Genomic DNA, 19572 nt, shown 5'->3' with positions numbered 1-19572 from the left:
CAAGCGCGGAGGCCCCGCCAGCATGGGAGGTGGGAGGGAAGATAACAAACCGAACGCAGCGCGCCTTAAAGGGGCCGCGGGGTGCAGCATCCCGGGCCAAGGCGGAGGAGCGGGGAATGGGCTTCCTCGGGATCAAGCCCCGTTCACCTCTATGGGTCTTGCTCCCAGGTAACGTCTTGGAATCGTGCGAGGCGCGGGTGTCCCAAGTTGCCGATCTGCAGTCCTATGGCTATTGTTGTTTAGTCGTGTCCGACTCTTCGTGACCCCATGGACCCCTATGGCTATTACTCAGAAGTAAATTGCATTGGATTTGTTGTTGTTGAGTCGTTTAGTCGTGTCCGACTCTTCGTGACCCCATACGCCAGGCACTCCTTTCTTCCACTGCCTCCCGCACTTTGGTCAAACTCATGCTGGTAGCTTCGAGAACACTGTCCAAGCATCTCGTCCTCTGTCGTCCCCTTCTCCTTGTGCCCTCCATCTTCCCCAACATCAGGGTCTTTTCCAGGGAGTCTTCTCTTCTCATGAGGTGGCCAAAGTCTTGGAGCCTCAGCTTCAGGATCTGTCCTTCCAGTGAGCACTCAGGGCTGATTTCCTTCAGAATGGAGAGGTTTGATCGTCTTGCAGTCCAGCACCATAATTCAAAAGCATCAATTCTTCGGCAATCAGCCTTCTTTATGGTGCAGCTCTCACTTCCATACATCACTACTGGGAAAACCATAGCTTTAACTATACAGACCTTTGTTGGCAAAGTGATTACTCAGAAGTAAATTGCATTGGATTAAATGGTGCTTATTTCCTCCACCACCACCACCCCAGTTAATTGGGTTTAGGATTGTGGGCTTGGCCAGGAGATAAGAATACTGCAAAACAAGAACAACAAACCCCAAAGAGTCTTGTGGCATGTTGAAGGAGCACGCATTTGTTATTCCGGCCCAAGGTGTGCTGAACTAGAGCCTACTTCATCCCATATATGGTGGTGATTCTCAGTTACAGGGGTGTGTACACACACTCACACGTGCATAGCAGTAGAAGGAGAGTTGTATGCAGTGGGGTCAGAGGAAAACAGAAATGCCAGAAATGCAGGTAGTGACCATTCATATTAGAGCTACAATGTAGACAGGATAAGCACAGAGACTCTTTAGGGAAGCAGTTGATAGGCTATGAAACAAACCGACTTGGTAGTGCTGAGTGAATTTACAACTGCAAACCATTGTCTCTATTAAGTCCCAAATGAATTGCATTGGATGTCTCCAGTATTTGCAATGTAGCAGCTTCACTCGTGAGCCTTCCTTTTAAATTCCATCCTTCAAGTCTGGCAATTCTAACATCAGTGGGGAATGCCCTGACACCTTGAAATGTGCTCCTACTCCTTTCTGAATGCTGCCATTTCTGAGGTCAGATTTGTGTCCTTTTATTCTTTTGCTTAGGACAGCTTTCCCAAACCTTCCATATGTTGTGGCTTACTGCCTCCATCATTCTTGACCATTGGCCATGCTGACTGGGGCTGATGCAGGTTATGACCAGTTGTTGGGAATCCCAGGTGGGCAGAGCGCCTAGTTCAGTCCCTGGCACCTCCAGGTAGGACTGGGAATGCCCCCTGCCTGAAACACTGCAGAGCTGCTGCCAGTCAGTGTAGACAATACTGAGTTCTGTGGACCAGTTGTTTGACTCAGAATAAGGCAGTTTCCTCTGTTTCTAGCCTCCCTGTTCTCTTTCACACACAGCAATAACATCACCTCCAGGGGAGAGGGGAGGAAGAAAAAGAAGCCCTCTCCAGCTCACCTTCCAGAAGGGTCTCCAGCTATTAGCTCCTATGGCAACAAATCACTTGTGCCCAGCCAACGCTTTAGTTATGCAAAGGTTCCAACAAAAGAGAATGTCCCAGACTATCTGTGTGCCAAACTATCTGTTTGACATGAGACACTAGCTTGACCATAAAATAATAAAATACAATAAAATAAAACTATCCTCTTCTGCAGACTCAAACCTTACACAGCTGTAAAAACCACAGGGTTGGAAGAGACCCCCAGCCCAACCCCAATCCTAGAACAATTTGAATTGCATCATTTGAACTTACTTGTTAAGGTGGTGGGAGTCAGAATTGCGCTTGGCTTAAGCAAAGGAGGAATGACAGCCAAGACGAGTGCAGAGAGAATAAACCTACATCAGCACAGCCAGACGCCTTCCTCTGCCCTAACTGCAACAAAACATGTCTCTCCCGCATCGGTTTCTACAGCCACAGCAGGCACTGTAACTCTCCAACAGTTTGACTTTGCCCCCCCCCCCAAGATGCACTTCTCCACTGTCTCCCAAGACAGAAGGATGCCAATACAACAACGTTTAGAGGTTCCACGATCAACAGCTATAGTCGTACCTTGGAAGTCAAATGGAATCCGTTCAGGAAGTCCATTCGACTTCCAAAATGTTTGGAAACCAAGGCGTGGCTTCCGATTGGCTGCAGGGATCTCCTGCAGCCAATCGGAAGGTGCAGAAGCTGCACCTGACGTTCGGGTTCCAAAGAACGTTCGCAAACCGGAACGTTTGCAATGTTCAGGAGCCAAAACGCTCGACTCTCAAGGCGTTCGGCCTCCAAGGTACGACTGTACTAGCCATTATGACTATTCCCTGCCTCCAGAGTTGGCAGAAGCCGTAATGCTTCTGAATACCAGTTGCTGGAAAATGTGGGGCAGGCAGTGGGGAGAGTGCTCTTGGGCTGTGATTTCTCTTGAGGTTTCCCCACAAGCATCTGGTTGGCTACAGTAAAATCAGGATGCTCAATTAGCTGGGCCTTTGGCCTGATACAGCAAGCTGTTCTTACGTGCTGTGCAACTCAAAATGAGCCATCCAGCTCAGCCTATGACACTAGCATCCAGAATCTGGATAATTATACTCCCCTCTCACTGGCCTTGGGACTTGCGATTCCTTGCAGATCACCTCCGAACCCAAAACAGCAATTCACCAGCAACAGCATAACAGGTGTCACGAGAGAAGTTTATAAAATTATGCATGGCATGGAGAAAGTGGGCAGAGAAAGGTTTTTCTCCCTTGCTCATAACACTAGAAGACTGAGAGTTTGGAAACTTAGGACAAATAAAAGGAAGTCCTGGCTCTGCCAATAAGGGTTCTAGCGCCACCTAGTGTTGGGCTCCTTGCTTTCCGCCCTACCAGACCCTATAGGCATCACAGCTACCCACCAAGTACAAGGCTTCACGCATCTGACGAACAGGACTCTAGTCCACAAAGGCGATGCCATAAATAAGTCTGTTGGACTGAAGAATGGATAAGTAAGATAATGCGACTAGGCAGAACTGGAAAAATTAACAGCAAAACTAAGAGGATCTAATGGCAAGGGTTTTATGGAAGAATGGATGCCTTTTTTAGACTATTTAAAGAAATATTATAGTAGGATGAACTCATGAGCAGGATTTGAGCTATGAGCGACAGAAATGATTAGATTATAATATTGTGGTTATGATTTAATAGATAGAAGACAGGGTGCAGCAAAAGAGGAGAAACTCTATGGAAAACGGGCTGGGAAGTCGACAAAGATAAGAGAAAAGATGAAATTGTGTATTTATTGTGTATGTTGAAAATTAATAAAACATAATGGGGAAAAAATGAAATGAAATGAATCTGTTGGACTTTGCAGGCCCCGCAAGACTTTTCTCTTTCTTACTGTGTTGGAGTTTGACCAGGCTCCTGCTGTTTCAAGTCTGCTGTTTCCAACCCCCGCTAGACAGATACTTTTAACATTTCATTTTTATGCTGTTTTAAAAATTTATAGCCCTTTATCTTTGTCAAAACAAAAACAAAACAAAACCTTGAGACTGACGGGTGTTTAGCATGCAATAACGGCAAGGCAGTAAAGACAGCAGAAGAGAAATAATTGAGCACATCACACACAGCCTTTGTCCAACTAGCACCTTCCAGATGTTATTGGACTCCAACTCCCATCAGCCCTGAGCACCATGGCTAGTGGTTAGGGATGATGGGAGTTGGAGTCTGGTGACATCTGGAGAATCAATGCTTCATCAACCCTGGTCTACACCGCCTGGCAGAAGTTCTTGCAGGATTTCAGGGAGGGGTTTCTCCCAGCCCTACCTGGAAGTGCCTGGGATTGAACCCGGGACCAGCTTCAGGCAGCCAGTGGCCCCCCCCCCCCGTTTTAAAACAGCTCTGATCATGGTTTGTGCAGCAAATGAATGAAGGGATCGCATTGCACACATGACCAACGGACAGCTCCCTTTGTGCCCAAGATTCTTTGGGTGCTGGAAGAAGCAGGATCATCTAGGCAAGGTTTCCATGCAGAGAAAGACAATGAGGCAGAGAGAGGGGCCTGGCTCTTGTTTTATATACAGCCCACCCCAGTCGAACGCTCTGGAAACACCGGGGGGGGGGGGCTGGAGGCAGGCAGGGGAGGCTTTGAAAGGGAGCAGAATGCAATGGAAGATGGTTTTCCCTTCAGAGAGGGGAGGGGAAACAGGTTTTAAACTGCTTTATCTTATCATTGATCTTAACTATTTCTTAAAATTTCAAATAGCTGTTTTTTATTGATAACTTTATTGTTTTATTCCTTTTGGAAATGGCATACAGGGTTTTTGTGCAATCAGACAGTATATGAATTTTATGAAATAAATAAAACACACAAGCTTGATTGATTGATTGCATTGCATTTATATCCCACCTTTTTCCCAAGGAGCTCAGAGTGACGTGGACATGGTTCTTCTTCCCCTCCTCGTTTAACCCCCTGTGATGTAGGTTGTTTTTGTTGTTATTATGTATTTTGTGTTTTTTATACTGTGATTTTTATGTTGTAGTGCGGTTAAATGAATGAATGAATGACAGAGGGATGGACAAATCTGTCCATTTCAGTTTCTGACTTTTCTAATCTGCTGTTCCCAGTTTGCTCCATTCCTAGTTTGCTCCATTTGTGTGTTGTTGTTTTTTAATTGTGGGACCTTTTTAAAAAAAAAATCAGCACTTTAGTCTCCCTTTCTCCTTCTATATACATTTTTTTAATGCAGCACACTCCTAGAGCAATGCATTGTAAATGTCATTTTCACTGTTCTCCCCCCCCCCCTTTTAAGCACCTTCCCCCAAATATGCATGTTTTTGGTGGGAGAACCACATTGTAAAATTTGGAGAACTACGCATTTCAAAAAAAAGAATAGCAGTGTTTCAGTTCCAATCCTGTTCTGGAACGTGCCCTTTAGGTGAGGGGCTGGTTGCATCAAAATGTGGACTGAACCAAACTTTCCCCCCATCCTTAAGCACACAAACACACACACTACTTCTAGTCAATCAGGTTTTGGAACCAGTAACCTGTTTCCCTTGCTTATCAGAGGTGAAATGGTGAGTGTACACACCAGTGACTTCTGGGCCAGGGGTGGTCAAGGTGGTGATTTAAAGTCACAGTCAAAACAAAAAATTTTTTTTCCTTCCAGTAGCACCTTAAAGACCAACTAAGTTAGTTCTTGGTATGAGCTTTCGTGTGCATGCACACTTCTTCAGATACACACAAAAGCTCATACCAAGAACTAACTTAGTTGGTCTTTAAGGTGCTACTGGAAGGAAAAATTTTTTTTTGTTTTGACTATGGCAGACCAACACGGCTACCTATCTGTAATTTAAAGTCACAGTTGGACTACAGCTCCCATCATCCCTGACCATTGGCTGAGCTAGCCAGGGCTGATGGGATGAGGAGTCCAACAGCAGCAGAAGGGTCACAGGGTCCTCTTTAGATTTAGACCCTGGAGAGGCACTGCTGCTCAGTGTCAACGGTAGTGAGTTAGATGGACAAATGCTTTGAGTCAGCTGGGGAAACCCAGCCAGATGGGCAGGGTATAAATACTATCATCATCATCATCATCATCATGACAATCCAGTTTCCTGAGAGTTCTGTCTCCGGCCTGAACTAAAGGCAAAGGTAAAGGGACCCCTGACCGTTAGGTCCAGTTGTGGCCGACTCTGGGGTTACGGCACTCATCTCGCTTTATTGGCCGAGGGAGCCGGCATACAGCTTCCGGGTCATGTGGCCAGCATGACTAAGCCGCTTCTGGCAAACCAGAGCAGCGCACCGAAACACCGTTTACCTTCCCGCCAGAGCGGTCCCTATTTATCTACTTGCACTTTGACATGCTTTTGAACTGCTAGGTTGGCAGGAGCAGGAACCGAGCAACGGGAGCTCGCCCCGTCGCGGAGATTTAAACTGCCGACCTTCTGATTGGCAAGTCCTGGGCTCTGTGGTTTAACACACAGCGCCACCCGCTTCCCAGCCTGAACTAAACTGGCTTGCAAATGAAACCCCAAAGGTTTGACGGGGAAAACATAGCTCCGCGATTCACATTCTACTTTGAACCCTATTTTAAAAATAAATTCTCTTTCCGAAGGACGGCAGAGGCAATGCAGACACAGATGCATTTATTATGTGATGTTGTGCCATGCCACAACACCTGGAAGTGAATGATTTGAAATGCATAATTGTGATAAGAGTTGTGTAGGAAGATCCAGCTGGATCAGGCCAGTGGCTCATCTAGTCCAGCATCCTGTTCTCACAGTGGCCAGCCAGATACTTGTGGTAAACCAGCAAGCGGGACTTGAACACAGGAGCACTCTCCCCATTGTGGCTTCCAGCTACTGGTACTCAGAAGCACTGCTGTGGTGGCAGAGCAGAGCCATTGTGGCTAGCAGACACCGATAGCCCCTTTCTCTACGAATTTGTCTAATCCTCTTGTGAAGCCATCCAAGTTGGTGGCCGTCACTGCTTCCTGTGGACGTGAGTTCTGCGGTTTAACTTTGTGCCACGTGAAGAAGTATGCAATGAAAATTAAGGGCAAAGAGCAAGCCACATTGAGGGAAAGGTCTAGCTGATCTCTTTCAGCTTCTGCCTTCTGGAAGAAGGTAAAAAGGTAAAGGTAAAGGAACCCCTGACCATTAGGTCCAGTCGTGGCCAACTCTGGGGTTGCGGCGCTCATCTCGCTGTATTGGCCAAGGGAGCTGGCGCACGGCTTCCGGGTCATGTGGCCAGCATGACTAAGCCGCTTCTGGCGAACCAGAGCAGCACACGGAAACGCCGTTTACCTTCCCGCCAGAGCGGTACCTATTTATCTACTTGCACTTTGACGTGCTTTCGAACTGCTAGGTTGGCAGGAGCAGGGACCGAGCAACGGGAGCTCATCCCGTCGCGGGGATTCGAGCCGCCGACCTTCTGATCGGCAAGTCCTAGGCTCTGTGGTTTAGCCCACAGAGCCACCCACGTCCCCCTGGACCTGTACCTGGAAGAAGGTACAGGGTTATAAAGACTAGGACTAGCCGCCTGAGAAACAGTTTCTATCCAAATGTGATTTTGGTTTTAAAAGCAGTGTAAGGTAGTCTCTATGGGAATATATTATATTTAATTATGGGATATCAGAGTTTTTAGGCGGTTGACCAGGCTGGGATAGTAGGCTTGTTGGTTTTTGAATGTCTGATGTAGATTTTTTCAATTTCGTTGTTCTGTATGGGACAATGACAATAAATATTATTGTATTGTATCGTATCATAGCCAAATGCCACTAGGTAACCTCTCAAAATGAAGGGGCCGCTTCCATGAGATCTTGCCACATGCCCACCAGCAAGTAACCTTTTTAAACATCACTGTCAGTAGATTGGAGGGGGTTCAGCAGCCTGGACTGCCAACGCCACTTGAGCTACCGGAGATCTAACACCACAGTTCAGAATACTGGCCCAGCTCCCAGGATGTGCTAAGATCATTTTCTTTCCCCAAATCTGTTGGCTCTTCAAAGTTTGCAAGCACAACGGAACGTGCCAGCGAAGCAAGAAAGAACACATCTAATGCATCAACATTTCAGCTAGCCTGAGAAGGAATTCCCAGGAAAAACCACATGTTGTAACAACGGGAAAGCAGCCAACCAGCACCATTTTGAAAACAACTGGCAGATGACTTGTTTGGACAATTCAACCCCACCCCGCATGAATGTCAGATTGAACTATATAGTAATCTTGCTGGTGCTCCCCCATTTGGGTATCCAGCCCAGCTAATCCTGACAACCGTTGAGATTTACCGAAGGCTTTTTGAATGAGCAGTTGTGCATGTATCATCTCTGCAAGGCATACAACGACCCTGCAAGCTGTATCAGTGTCATCCTCACTGGGAATCATCTCCTTTTGGAGATGACCATTGATCTGCCTAACTCAAATGTTGCCATCGCTGGCTGGCAGCAGCTTTCCAGGGAGTTTTTCCTAGCCTTACCTGGAGATGCTGGGGGTTGAGCCCCGGAACTTCTGCATGGGCTCTACCACTCACCTGGGCTGGACAAACATTCCCCCCACCACGGCTGAGGCTGCATGTGTGTCTGCACTCTGCACAAAGAAGCTTACTGCATCTTGCAGCATCCCTCCGTCAACAAGGCACAAGACATCACAAATAAGGGGAGATGTTTCGTCTTGATACCTGGAACGTAGCTTTGGACTTCTTATCCAGGGAAGGGGAGAAAACAAGAATAGCTTCATGCATGCAACCCTCTGAGCCTGAGGGGGCTAAAACCTAGAAGTGTAGACCAAAATCTCTTATTTCTGCATAGATCCAATTATAGTTTATTGGGAGAGGGGGTCTTCAGGCCAGGGGTATCAAATGCTGCCCTCTGGGTCTGGCCCTCAGAACTCTCTCCAGAACACCCTCACGTGACCTGCTTTGCACCTTCTTTTGAGTGTTTTCCTGGCTGAGATGCGTCTTTGAACTCTGGTCCTATCTTCTGCTTTCCTGGATGGGGGAGCGAGAGAGCTGTGTGGGTGTTTGTTTGCATGCAGAAACCAGTCTGCTGCTGAAGAGGAAAATTCACATTCTCTAGGTCACTCACTCTTGCCTCTGGTCTTGTGGCACCTGGAAGCTTTCTTTGCCTTGTGAAATTTAATTCCAAGCAGGCCTTACAGAGAATCTTCTTCTGCTGTCATCTCTTTATATCAACCTTCCTTCTGCATGTTTCCCCAGGAAGAGGAACAAACACACATCTCGGAAGACCATAGCCCCGCAGAACAGGCCTCCGGAAAAATTGGGATAAAGTTGTTTCAACTTTTCTTGTAAAAGTATCCTGGAGGCTTTTTAAAACAAAAACAAAAAAACTTTGGCATCCTGCTATTCTACCTTTTAAAATTGTCAGAAATCTCAAGGCATATGTTAAAGCCCACCCACTTAAACCATTAAAAAAAAAATGTGGCAAAAAGTAGCAGGATTTCTGGAGAGGCTGGAGGAGCATCTTTGGTTTCAAACAACATCAGCCCGCTGCATTGCAGATCCTGCATCATTCACAGGCCAGAGAGAGAGAGAGAGAGAGAGAGAGATACTCTCAGCTGAATTAATTCTAATGCACAAGACTATTAGAGAGTAATGGAGAAAACGCTGAGTTACTGTGACCCCTGGTGGCAGAGAGAGGTACCACAGCTTAAATAAACATGGCCCAGGATGTGCAAAGCCAGGGAAAATATTCACCTGCAGAGTGGAAAAGAGGTAGCTGTGTCTTTCTAGCGGCATTAGGGCAAGATGACTCAACGGTTAGAAGGGTGTGTATGTGTAGCACAGTTCAGAGCAACCTGTTGGTTTGAAGCATTAAACCACAGCCTGTGGAGGCCGAGTTATGGGAAACAGGGCTCGTTCCATCAGCTTTGGCTATCCCTGAAATATGAAAGCTGGCCATTATAACAACTGTTTTAAAAATCGGTGCCCAAGTTTCCCCCTCCCCCCTCCCTCTCCCTCCCTCTCCCCTAGTGTGCAATTTATTTACTTATTAAGCTTGAAAGCTTGAATCCACATTGGCAGAGTGCAGCTGAGGAAGCAAAGAATACCCTGCTGATAAATAAAACTATCTCAGAATGTATGCGGCTACCAATTTTGGGGGAATTCCACATTTTGGTGAATTCAGACTAACAATCTATAACACAAACGTCCCTCGCATAGAAGTACGACCAGACTGTACTGCTTTGTTTGATTCTGGCTGAGGAGTCAAGTGGAATTGAAATGACACTTTTTCTTTTGATTCAATTCATAAAAGCTTTCTTCCCAGTGCTGTTTGGCGCCCGGTGGGACCGGTAGGGCAGAAGTCGGGGAGACTCCTTGCCGAGTTTCACGAAGGCAACACTGAGACTTGGAAGAGTTGACAGCGACAGTGCCGCTCCGTAAGAAAGGCAGGCAGACAGATGAGGAGGGGCTGGGCTGAAGGTAGACTGAGGTTGGTGGGGCTCATTCACCCTAATGGGCGACATCTGCTGCCAAGAAGTGAGCATGAGAGTACATGGAGGGTTTACAGAGTAGCATAAGCAAGCACATGCTCTCTGCCCCAAGGAACGTGCCGTGTGGGGCTGGAAGAGGGGAAGGCAACAGAGCTGAGGTAGCAACGGGCTTTCGGTCAAGAATGTCTACAGATCACGTCTGCGATTCCCTAAGAACGACCATGTTCACTGCAAGAGGTGATGAGAATGAGATCTGAAGTGGAATTACAGTCATACCTCGGGTTACATACGCTTCAGGTTACATACGCTTCAAGTTACATACGCTTCAGGTTACAGACTCCGCTAACCCAGAAATAGTGCTTCAGGTTAAGAACTTTGCTTCAGGATGAGAACAGAAATCGTGCTCCAGCAGCGCAGCGGCAGCAGGAGGCCCCATTAGCTAAAGTGGTGCTTCAGGTTAAGAACAGTTTCAGGTTAAGTACGGACCTCCGGAACGAATTAAGTACTTAACCCGAGGTACCACTGTAAAATGCTTTCAAGAGCCAGGCCACCAAGGTGCACATGCATGGCTGGTTTGCAATGTCAGAGCAGTGGTGGAGCGCCCTTTCAATTTGAAAACCGTTTTCATGTTAACGAGGGAAACCGTTTTATCACAGACATGGCACAGAGAGGTGCTTTTTCTTTCTTTTTTTAATTCGCTGATCCAGAGACCGCTACGTCCCTCACAGTACAGTTTAAGCTAAATTTAGGAGAGGCGACACAGAAGTGTACTTCGGAATATACATGCTACAGTTTCAACTCTTACACTTTAAAGGCCTTTTAAAGTCACAGTTTGTATCAAATCCCTCCAAAGAATTCAGGGTGGTCTACAGTGCCATTGTTTTTCTTTAAAAAATACCCTGTTATCCTCATAACTGCCCTGTGAGGTAGGTTAGGCTGAGAGATTGTGACTGCTCTAAACTATCCCAGCTGCTTTTTATTTTAATCAAGCGGATATTTGAACCTAGGTCTAGGTCTTGAACTGCACTGGTTTTCCAGACCTTTCTTCTGTGGCTTGCCACCCCCTTATATTTAAAACTTATTGACTTATTTTAAAGTAAACGTGATGCTATTTTCTCCAGGTGTCAGTAGGTCAGAAGACATCCTTGTGCATGGGAGTGGAGACCAGCTCAGTTAACCAAAGCGCACTTGCAGAGGCGAAGTTAAGACCTTTCCTTGCACTCAGCACTTACTCCAGGAATTCTTAAACCAGACTTCTGGGGAGGCAGCAGTGTTCCAACAGTGGTACAAAGTGCAGAGACCTCTTTCTGCGTATGTCAATCAATTAGAGAGGCTTTGTTTTGGGAATTTCAGCCTCTTGGTTCAAAATGCGGCATGTGCTACTAGGCTTATGACTATCGAGGCAGGCGAGCCTGGAATCTCCAAGAACGGTAGCTTCTACATTCTGAATTCAGGCCAGGTGGAAAAAAAGGTTGCAGCTTTTGATACCATCAGCCCCTGAAAAGTGGTGTCTTCTGCTCCCACTCGGAGTCAATGACTGCAGTGCGAGCCCTTCCCAAAAATGCTTCAGGCTAAAAAAAACATGGCAGTACGTACAACAAAGTGGCCAAGACATCCCTACATTGATACAAACAGCACTATTGCTAGTTTTAGGGTTCGCTGTTGGTCACACACACACACACACACACACACACACACCATAAAAGAAGGCTAACTTTCATGAGTTATGCTGGAGGACTACTGGCCATCATCAGTTCCCTGGCCAAGATTTGCTGTGGCCAGATAGCCTGCTCAAGAGGCAGGAATGGTGCATGGAGCAAACAGTGTCTGCTGTCAAACAGCGCTTGAAGCAGCCTACCGGATTTGGGTGGTGGGGGAGTAGCCATTGGGGAACAGTTCATCACCCCCTCTTCAAAGTTGTCCTCAGCAAATAAAACATGGATGTCAGACAGGGGCTTTTAGCAGAGAGAAAGGTCCAGCTTGTCCATTTTTCCAGCTCTTTCTTCTTTTCCTCTTTCTGCCTCACTAAGAAAATGTGACAATTACGGCCGCGTCAGCCAGTCCACTAAGAACATTTTACACAGAGTAGGCAACAAAGTAAAATTATTGTTATTATTATTATTTTTAAAAAAGTGTCCCGCTGGAATGTTTTCCATGTGCAAACTTGGTGGAATCTGAGCTAGCAACGAATACGGTTAAGTTACACCTACCACCTCTAGGAATCACCCTGTCGGCAGGCTCCTTCCTAGAGACGTCTCGTCGGACCAGGGTGCAACGCCCGCCCATCAAGCTATTTACATAACAACTATGCCGCTTACATTTTAAAATAAATATAGCTGTGTGCAATCTCTAAGAGGTGTAATGACTTAAGAATGAGGTAATAAAACCCAGCTGCGTCTACGTCTCATTGTCGGGTGAGTGCATGTCACTGAAAAGTTCAGGCAGGAGGGTGCCGGTGTGTTGGAGGGGGGGTTGCTGCTGCTGCTCCTCCTTGGCTTGGCGCTGTCCGGGGATCGTGTACTCTCCCCCCTTCCTCTTTGCAAGAACTACCCTTCCTTGTCTTTCTGCTGCCCAGGCGTGTAGGTGTGCAAAAAGTTCTTCAGCTTCGTGGGGTAATCCGTCATCACACCCGTCGCACCCAAATCAAACGCTCGCTGGTACTCTTCGTCTTCATTGAGGACCCAGATATACACCTGGAGGGAGAGAAGGCACACAATGGATGTGTGACTGATAATGCCTTCCAATACAACTTTTGCGTATGGCTGCTTTTGGCTAAGTCGCAGGGGTCAGCAAACTTTCTCAGCAGGGGGCCGGTACACTGTCCCTCAGACCTTGTGGGGGGGCCGGACTATATTTTGGAAAAAAAAAAAGAACAAATTCCTGTGCCCCACAAATAACCAAGAGATGCATTTTAAATAAAAGCACACATTCTACTCATGTAAAAACACCAGGCAGGCCCCACAAATAACCCAGAGATGCTTTTTAAATAAAAGGACACATTCTACTCATGTAAAAACACGCTGATTCTCAGACTGTCCGCGGGCCAGATTTAGGAGGCAATTGGTCCGGATCTGGCCCCTAATTTGCCTATCCATGGGCTAAGGCCTCAACTGAAACTGAACCTAAGCAGGAATGCTGGCATTTGCTAACATTCATCCTTCATTAGTCTGGTCACCCACTTTTCAATTTTTATTTAACAGAATTCGTATACTGCCTGATTGTAAACCTCTAAGTGGTTCTCTCTCCTTCCTTTCTTTCTTTCTTTCTTTCTTTCTTTCTTTCTTTCTTTCTTTCTTTCTCTCTCTCTCTCTCTCTCTCTCTCTCTCTCTCACACACACACACACACCCCCCCAATAAAAGACAGTGGAAAAGGAGCATTAAAAACAACTCAAATATAGTTAACATTTATAATAAGGTAAAAACACAGCGAACTGCTTTCTGCTGAGCCAGCCCTATGTTCCAACTGCTTCAGTATTGTCCACCCTGAGTTGATGCAGCTCTCCTGGGAGGCGACATTTCCTAGCCCCAAGCTGGGGAATAAAAAAGCATGTTGATTTCTACAAGCTTCTTTCCCCTTGCCCTCGGCTTTGGGTGGGGAGGGAGGGAAGAAGAAGAAAGACCGGAGGATCAAGACAAGAGCATGAAGCATAAAGCTTGTCCAGAGGTGAGAAGGTCAAGCAACACTGCCCATCCATGTTTCCCGTAAGCTGAAAAACAACAGCCAGCCCTGCTGTCATGAGGACCAGAAGCATGATCTCCAGTGTACAGGCATGCTCCGTGGTGGCTGTGCATACAGGCTGATCAAAGCTAGTATAATGTGAGCTGGAAGTCACTTGCTCAGGTACTAGGTCTGTCAGAAGGAGTTAAGTATCTTTTGGCATCAGATAAGTCACTTTCGAAGCATCAGGAGCACATCAGAAAGAGGATGTTCGTACTGGCTTTCCTTAGGATCCCAGAAAGCAGGGGTGGGAGACCTCTGGCCAGCAGAGGTCAATTTTTGGGCCTGCCAGGCCATGTCCCCCATGCCTCCCTGCTTGAAAAGTCATCTGATGGGTGGGAAAGTGGGGTTAAATCCTGCATCCTCTGTGCACCTATTACAGGGAACAGGGGTGCACAGCCAAACTGAGCAGGATTCAACTTCTGCCTATCAGCTGATGACCAGGGGTTAAATTGTGCTCAGTTTGGCAGGATTCCATGCAGTAAGGAGATCCAGTAAGGAAGGGGTTCAAACAGAATCTCCTGCTAAAATGGGAGAAAAAAACTTCCTCTTAGCAGCACTTTGCAAGGTGCTTTGAAGTTCCAATGTGACATCAAGTCACTGACAGGTGGAGGGTGCCACCCAGCTGTCACATTCAGCCCTCAAGGCTGATCCCAATATGGATCTGGCCCAAGGAGGCAAGAAGGCTCCCCACCCGGGCTACAGGTTGAGCGGAGGTGGGAGTCAGTGTAGCACTTGTGTGAACTATGTGGGATCCCACTTAACACATGCCAAGTTCTTTAATGTGTTGTTTACGTCACACTTTTCTGAGGTTAGTTGGAGATGGGAACAGAACAGATCAGCTCCCACACAAAATTTCAGAAGATCTGTGTTATACCGTACCTGAATTCCTCGAGCAGTGAGGTGGTCAAATAATGCTTTCCTCATTAACAATCTGCAATGACAGGATAGTAAGATCATTGACATGTCTATCAAAGGTGTGATATATACATATATACATATACATACATATATATACAGTGGTACCTCGGGTTACATACGCTTCAGGTTACATACGCTTCAGGTTACAGACTCTGCTAACCCAGAAATAGTGCTTCAGGTTAAGAACTTTGCTTCAGGATGAGAACAGAAATCGTGCTCTGGCGGCGCGGCAGCAGCAGGAGGCCCCATTAGCTAAAGTGGTGCTTCAGATTAAGAGCAGTTTCAGGTTAAGAACGGACCTCCGGAATGAATTAAGAACTTAACCTGAGGTACCAGTGTGTGTGTGTGTGTGTGTGTGTGTGTGTGTGTGTGTGTGTAGCTATACCTCTCTTTCCACTAAACTAGCACTCCAGGCATCCGACAAATTAATGCAAAAGAAGCTGCACTTAGATGTGCGGTTTATTGTGTTAGTTTTACTGGCTATTACGCTAGCACTGTCATGTCTTCTAATGTTCCTTTCAAACCGAGGCACCTGTTGAGTTATGGAACTGTGGCTCTTTGATTGATAAAATTGCCACGTTCTGCTAAATTTTAAACGGCGGGAGAGAACTGCATGCTGGAATTGCATGCAGCCGGAATACTGCCCCAAATGTCAGCATGTAAAATTACAACATGAATTCTTAAGTTTATGAGGCTGCAAACAGATCTGCCCTGCCCCCCCCGAAAATTAATACAGAAATGAGTGCCAAGCCTCCGCTAGATTCCACTAGATTTCCTAAAGCGGCTTTTCCAATGTGTGAAAGATCACATAGAAGGTAGAAACTGACCAGTAAGCAAACACTGGGAAGATGGAATAAAGTGTTGTCTGAACGCAGCCGTAATCTGATGATTTTAAAAGTATGGGTAAACAGGATGGGCTTTATTATCTACCAGGCCTCGGGTGCGTTTAAGCCCAGCTTTGTCTACTCTGACTGGGAGAGGTTCACCAGGCAAAGCAACATCTTTCTCACACCTGCTTCCTGATCCTTCTAAGGGGGTGGAACTGAGATTCTCTGCCTGGAAAACATGTCCTCCGCCACTGGGTTTTGGCTCCTCCCCCAAGCAGCACTTTGTACATTACCAGCAGGATATGCCCCGTGGCATGTCTGGCTGTGCCTGCTAACCGGGAGGTGGCAAGGCTAGAGCAACGAACAGGCAACCTCCTTGGGAAAGGAGGGTTAAGGTAATTCTACAGCACCTCTGCACTGGTACCAGAGGAAGCCAAGATGCAGCAAAAAGAAAGAATAACCCACCAGTGGAGGCTAGTTGGAGGGAGGCACTGAAAAATTCAGAGGTGGGTGTTCTGGGCTCACGGGAGACTTGAATATGCCTAATGCCTGATATGAGGTCCAGCGCCGAGGGCCTTCTGGCAGTTCCCTCATTGCGAGAAGTGAGGTTACAGGGAACCAGGCAGAGGGCCTTCTCGGTAGTGGCGCCTGCCCTGTGAAACGCCCTCCCCTCAGATGTCAAAGAGAACAACTACCTGACATTTAGAAGACATCTGAAGGCAGCCCTGTTCAGGGAAGTTTTTAATGTGTGACATTTTAATGTATTTTTAATCTTTGTTGGAAGCCGCCCAGAGTGGCTGGGGAAACCCAGCCAGATGGGAGGGGTACAAATAATAAATTATTATTATATTATATTATATTAATTATACTATACTATACTATACTATACTATACTATACTATACTATACTATTATATTAATTATATTATATTATATTATATTATATTATATTATATTATATTATATTATATTATATTATATTATATTATATTATATTATATTGTGCAAAGAGCCTGACCATTTGGGATATAGAGCTGTGCGAAGCACTGGGAAGCCCAAACAGCAAGAGTAGTGGGATCAGGGGAAGAGTTGGAGATAACATTTGAAAACAGGCCCTAAGAGGTGCTACTCCTTTTGAAGCACTGCATTCGGGGAGAGGGGTGAGGCTTCTGCTCTAGAGGAGAATGATGGCACTATGGCAAAGGGCTGAGGAGAAAAAGTAGCCTTACGCGTCAGTAAGCCATATGGTAAACCGCTGGCTCCTTGAGATCTTCTCTGATTCTTTCAACCTAAGAAGAGAAGAGAAGAACCTCTGTTTACAGGACTGCCATTTTAATACATGCTGTTAGCAACTGGGAAAACAGAAAAGGGATCACAATGGTCTCGGCGACAGCAGCAGTCCCAGGAGGGCTCCTGTTGTTCCACGCTGAGTGTAGCACAAATATCGAGCTTGTTGGGCTTTAATGCCAAGCGGCTGGAAGATGCACTCAGAGCCTGAGAAAGGCCACAAGGCCCTGTTGCAACACAGTTTCAACATGAAAAATGTAGGAAATTGGAATGCAAGCACCAACCTTTCAAAAACATACAGAGAAGCCCGGATCCCTTTTACTATCATCCCTGCTGGTGCAAGGAGCACACCCACAGCCCTATACAGGTTTCTAGCCCTTCTCTCTCAGAAGTCAAGGGTGGATGAATGAGATTTCCCCCCAAAAGCTGGGGGCAAACCTTTGTGTCTAGCAAGAAATTAGCTTATGCAGAGTAATAACAGCAGTTCATTACTTTATGTAACTCGTAAGCAAAAAAAAAAAGGCCTTTAAACAGTTTAAAAGTATAAAAACTAAATTACTCAAGCATTAAGAACTGAATGGTGTAATTCTGTAAAAGCAACAGAAATAAATGTGCATGATTTATGCACAGGTCATAAGAATTCAGCATTTCTTTTTCTTATTAAATAAAAAAGCAACCAAAGACTTCTGAGTGACACCACAGAACAAGGGTGGGAATTTCATAAAATTCCTCTTAATTGCCTTTTTCCTCTAAACTAAAAAGTCCCAAACTTCACAACCTTTTCTTCAGAGTAGGCAATACTGGCCTACAGAAGACAAATCATTTGACTTGTTTTAAGGCAACTTCCTTCTGTTTCTGCGAGAGCTTTGAGGAACCAGGTGAGCTTCGCTCCGCTGTGCTGCTAGCACCACCGCAAAACAAGCAACTTACTTGAGAATAATGGAAGGCATAGGAATCTCCAAGAACTCCTCCAGGATGGGAAAGAAAGGCAGGAGGCCAGTATAGAACAGGCCGAGGAGGAGCAGGACACGTCGCAAGCAGAAGAGGATAGGGATGTGGGCGTTCTGGAGAAATAGAAAGTGAGAGATAAAATAAGGCACAAACACAGCAGGTTTAATGCACAACTAAGGCCAGTACAAGGACGCAGGTGGCGCTGTGGGTTAAACCACAGAGCCTAGGACTTGCCGATCAGAGGGTTGGTGGTTCGAATCCCCGTGACGGGGTGAGCTCCCGGTGCTCGGTCCCTGCTCCTGCCAACCTAGCAGTTCGAAAGCACGTCAAAGTACAAGTAGATAAATAGGTACTGCTCCAGCGGGAAGGTAAACGGCGTTTCCGTGCGCTGCTCTGGTTCGCCAGAAGCGGCTTAGTCATGCTGGCCACATGACCCGGAAGCTGTACGCCAGCTCCCTCGGCCAATAAAGCGAGATGAGCGCTGCAACCCCAGAGTTGGCCACGACTGGACCTAATGGTCAGGGGTCCCTTTACCTTTAAGGCCAGTATGTTAGGTGCATTTACAACCTAGCCTTTACCACATGGCCCCAAGGTGGGGGACATGTATAGTATTAAAAGTTGCTAGAGCATCTGAGCAGGAGTCCTAGTTTTAAATCCCCTTTCAGCCACGGATTTCAGTGGGCGATCTTGGGGCACTCACAATCTCTCTCAGCCCACCCTACCTCACAGGTTTGTTGGGAGGATAAAATGCAAGGATGGGGAGGAATAACTCTGTACGTGGACCTGAGGAAGGACAGGAGAAAATTTATCAGGATGGAATGCTGGCCGCTTACCTCTTTGTGACACTTTTCAACTATCTCATGACTGACGTTGCCCCAAACCGTCAGATGTTCTCGCTTGTAAAGGCTCACCAACTCTGAGACCTGAGATCAATATGAACACAGAGGGGCTGCTGTTTGTTTGTTTGTGGCAGTTACACAATGGGGCAGAGTTTCTTTAATGTTATTTCTCAGTCCTCAAGTCACTGTATTTTTTCTCTAGATCAGGGTTTCCCAAACTTGGGTCTCCAGCTGTTACTGGACTACAACTCCCATCATCCCTAGCTAGCAGGACCAGTGATCAGTCAATGTTCTCCCAGTTTAATGAAATACACAAATGGGCTTTTGAGAGGAACCAGGCTGGGGTGGGGTGGGGTCTCACCTTTTTAATCAGTACGTCATTGTTCACCTTGATGTCTATGTTGACAGGAGTGTGGGGGAAGTCCTCAAATACCTCTTTCAGGAGAGGGATGCGCTTGTCTTCACCTTCGCAATGGCACTCTGATGGACACAAGCAGAATTTGGTTCTGCTGGGGACACTCGCAAGCTGCCATCATTTGTAACAGGGAGAGCTAAAGTTTTTCATATGTTACATGGCAACAAGGCTGATTTGGTGCTGGGTTAACATATGAAGCAGCTGTCACACCACCGGGTCCACCCAGCTCAGCATTGCCTACACTTCCAATGACAGAAAGTTCAGGTACAGAAACCCAACGATGCCATGAACAAAAAAAAAAATAACATTTCAAAAGTGGTAAGGTCTTCCAAATATTACCTTTCTGGAATGTTACATCCAATCTGCAGAGGTACGGTGGGAGTTCCTTTA

General features: G+C 46.4%; 1 protein-coding gene and 1 long non-coding RNA gene across 2 annotated transcripts in view; both read right to left on the bottom strand.

Annotated features, from left to right (window-relative positions):
* Window positions 1-8579: 8579 nt before the first annotated feature.
* Window positions 8580-10409, bottom strand: LOC310750849. Its single transcript, XR_014542336.1, has 2 exons — window positions 9488-10409; window positions 8580-9096 (listed from the first exon to the last, which is right to left on the bottom strand). It is a non-coding gene; the product is annotated as an uncharacterized lncRNA (long non-coding RNA).
* A 487-nt stretch (window positions 10410-10896) lies between these two features.
* GDPD1 (glycerophosphodiester phosphodiesterase domain containing 1) overlaps window positions 10897-19572 on the bottom strand; it is a 34852-nt gene continuing 26176 nt past the window's right edge. Inside the window, exons 4-10 of the mRNA XM_083587979.1 lie at window positions 19522-19567; window positions 19129-19247; window positions 18762-18851; window positions 17908-18041; window positions 16920-16979; window positions 14825-14876; window positions 10897-12917 (exon numbers count right to left, since the gene is read on the bottom strand). Of these exons, the coding sequence (XP_083444105.1) occupies window positions 12771-12917; window positions 14825-14876; window positions 16920-16979; window positions 17908-18041; window positions 18762-18851; window positions 19129-19247; window positions 19522-19567 (648 nt within the window). The 3' untranslated portion in view covers window positions 10897-12770. The remainder of the gene's footprint in view (window positions 12918-14824; window positions 14877-16919; window positions 16980-17907; window positions 18042-18761; window positions 18852-19128; window positions 19248-19521; window positions 19568-19572) is intronic.

This window comes from Podarcis filfolensis (genome assembly GCF_964270895.1).
Source record: "Podarcis filfolensis genome assembly, chromosome: 15".
NCBI lineage: Eukaryota > Metazoa > Chordata > Lepidosauria > Squamata > Lacertidae > Podarcis > Podarcis filfolensis.
Note: the sequence above shows the minus strand (reverse complement) of the source record. Positions and strands in the feature narration are given on the sequence as shown.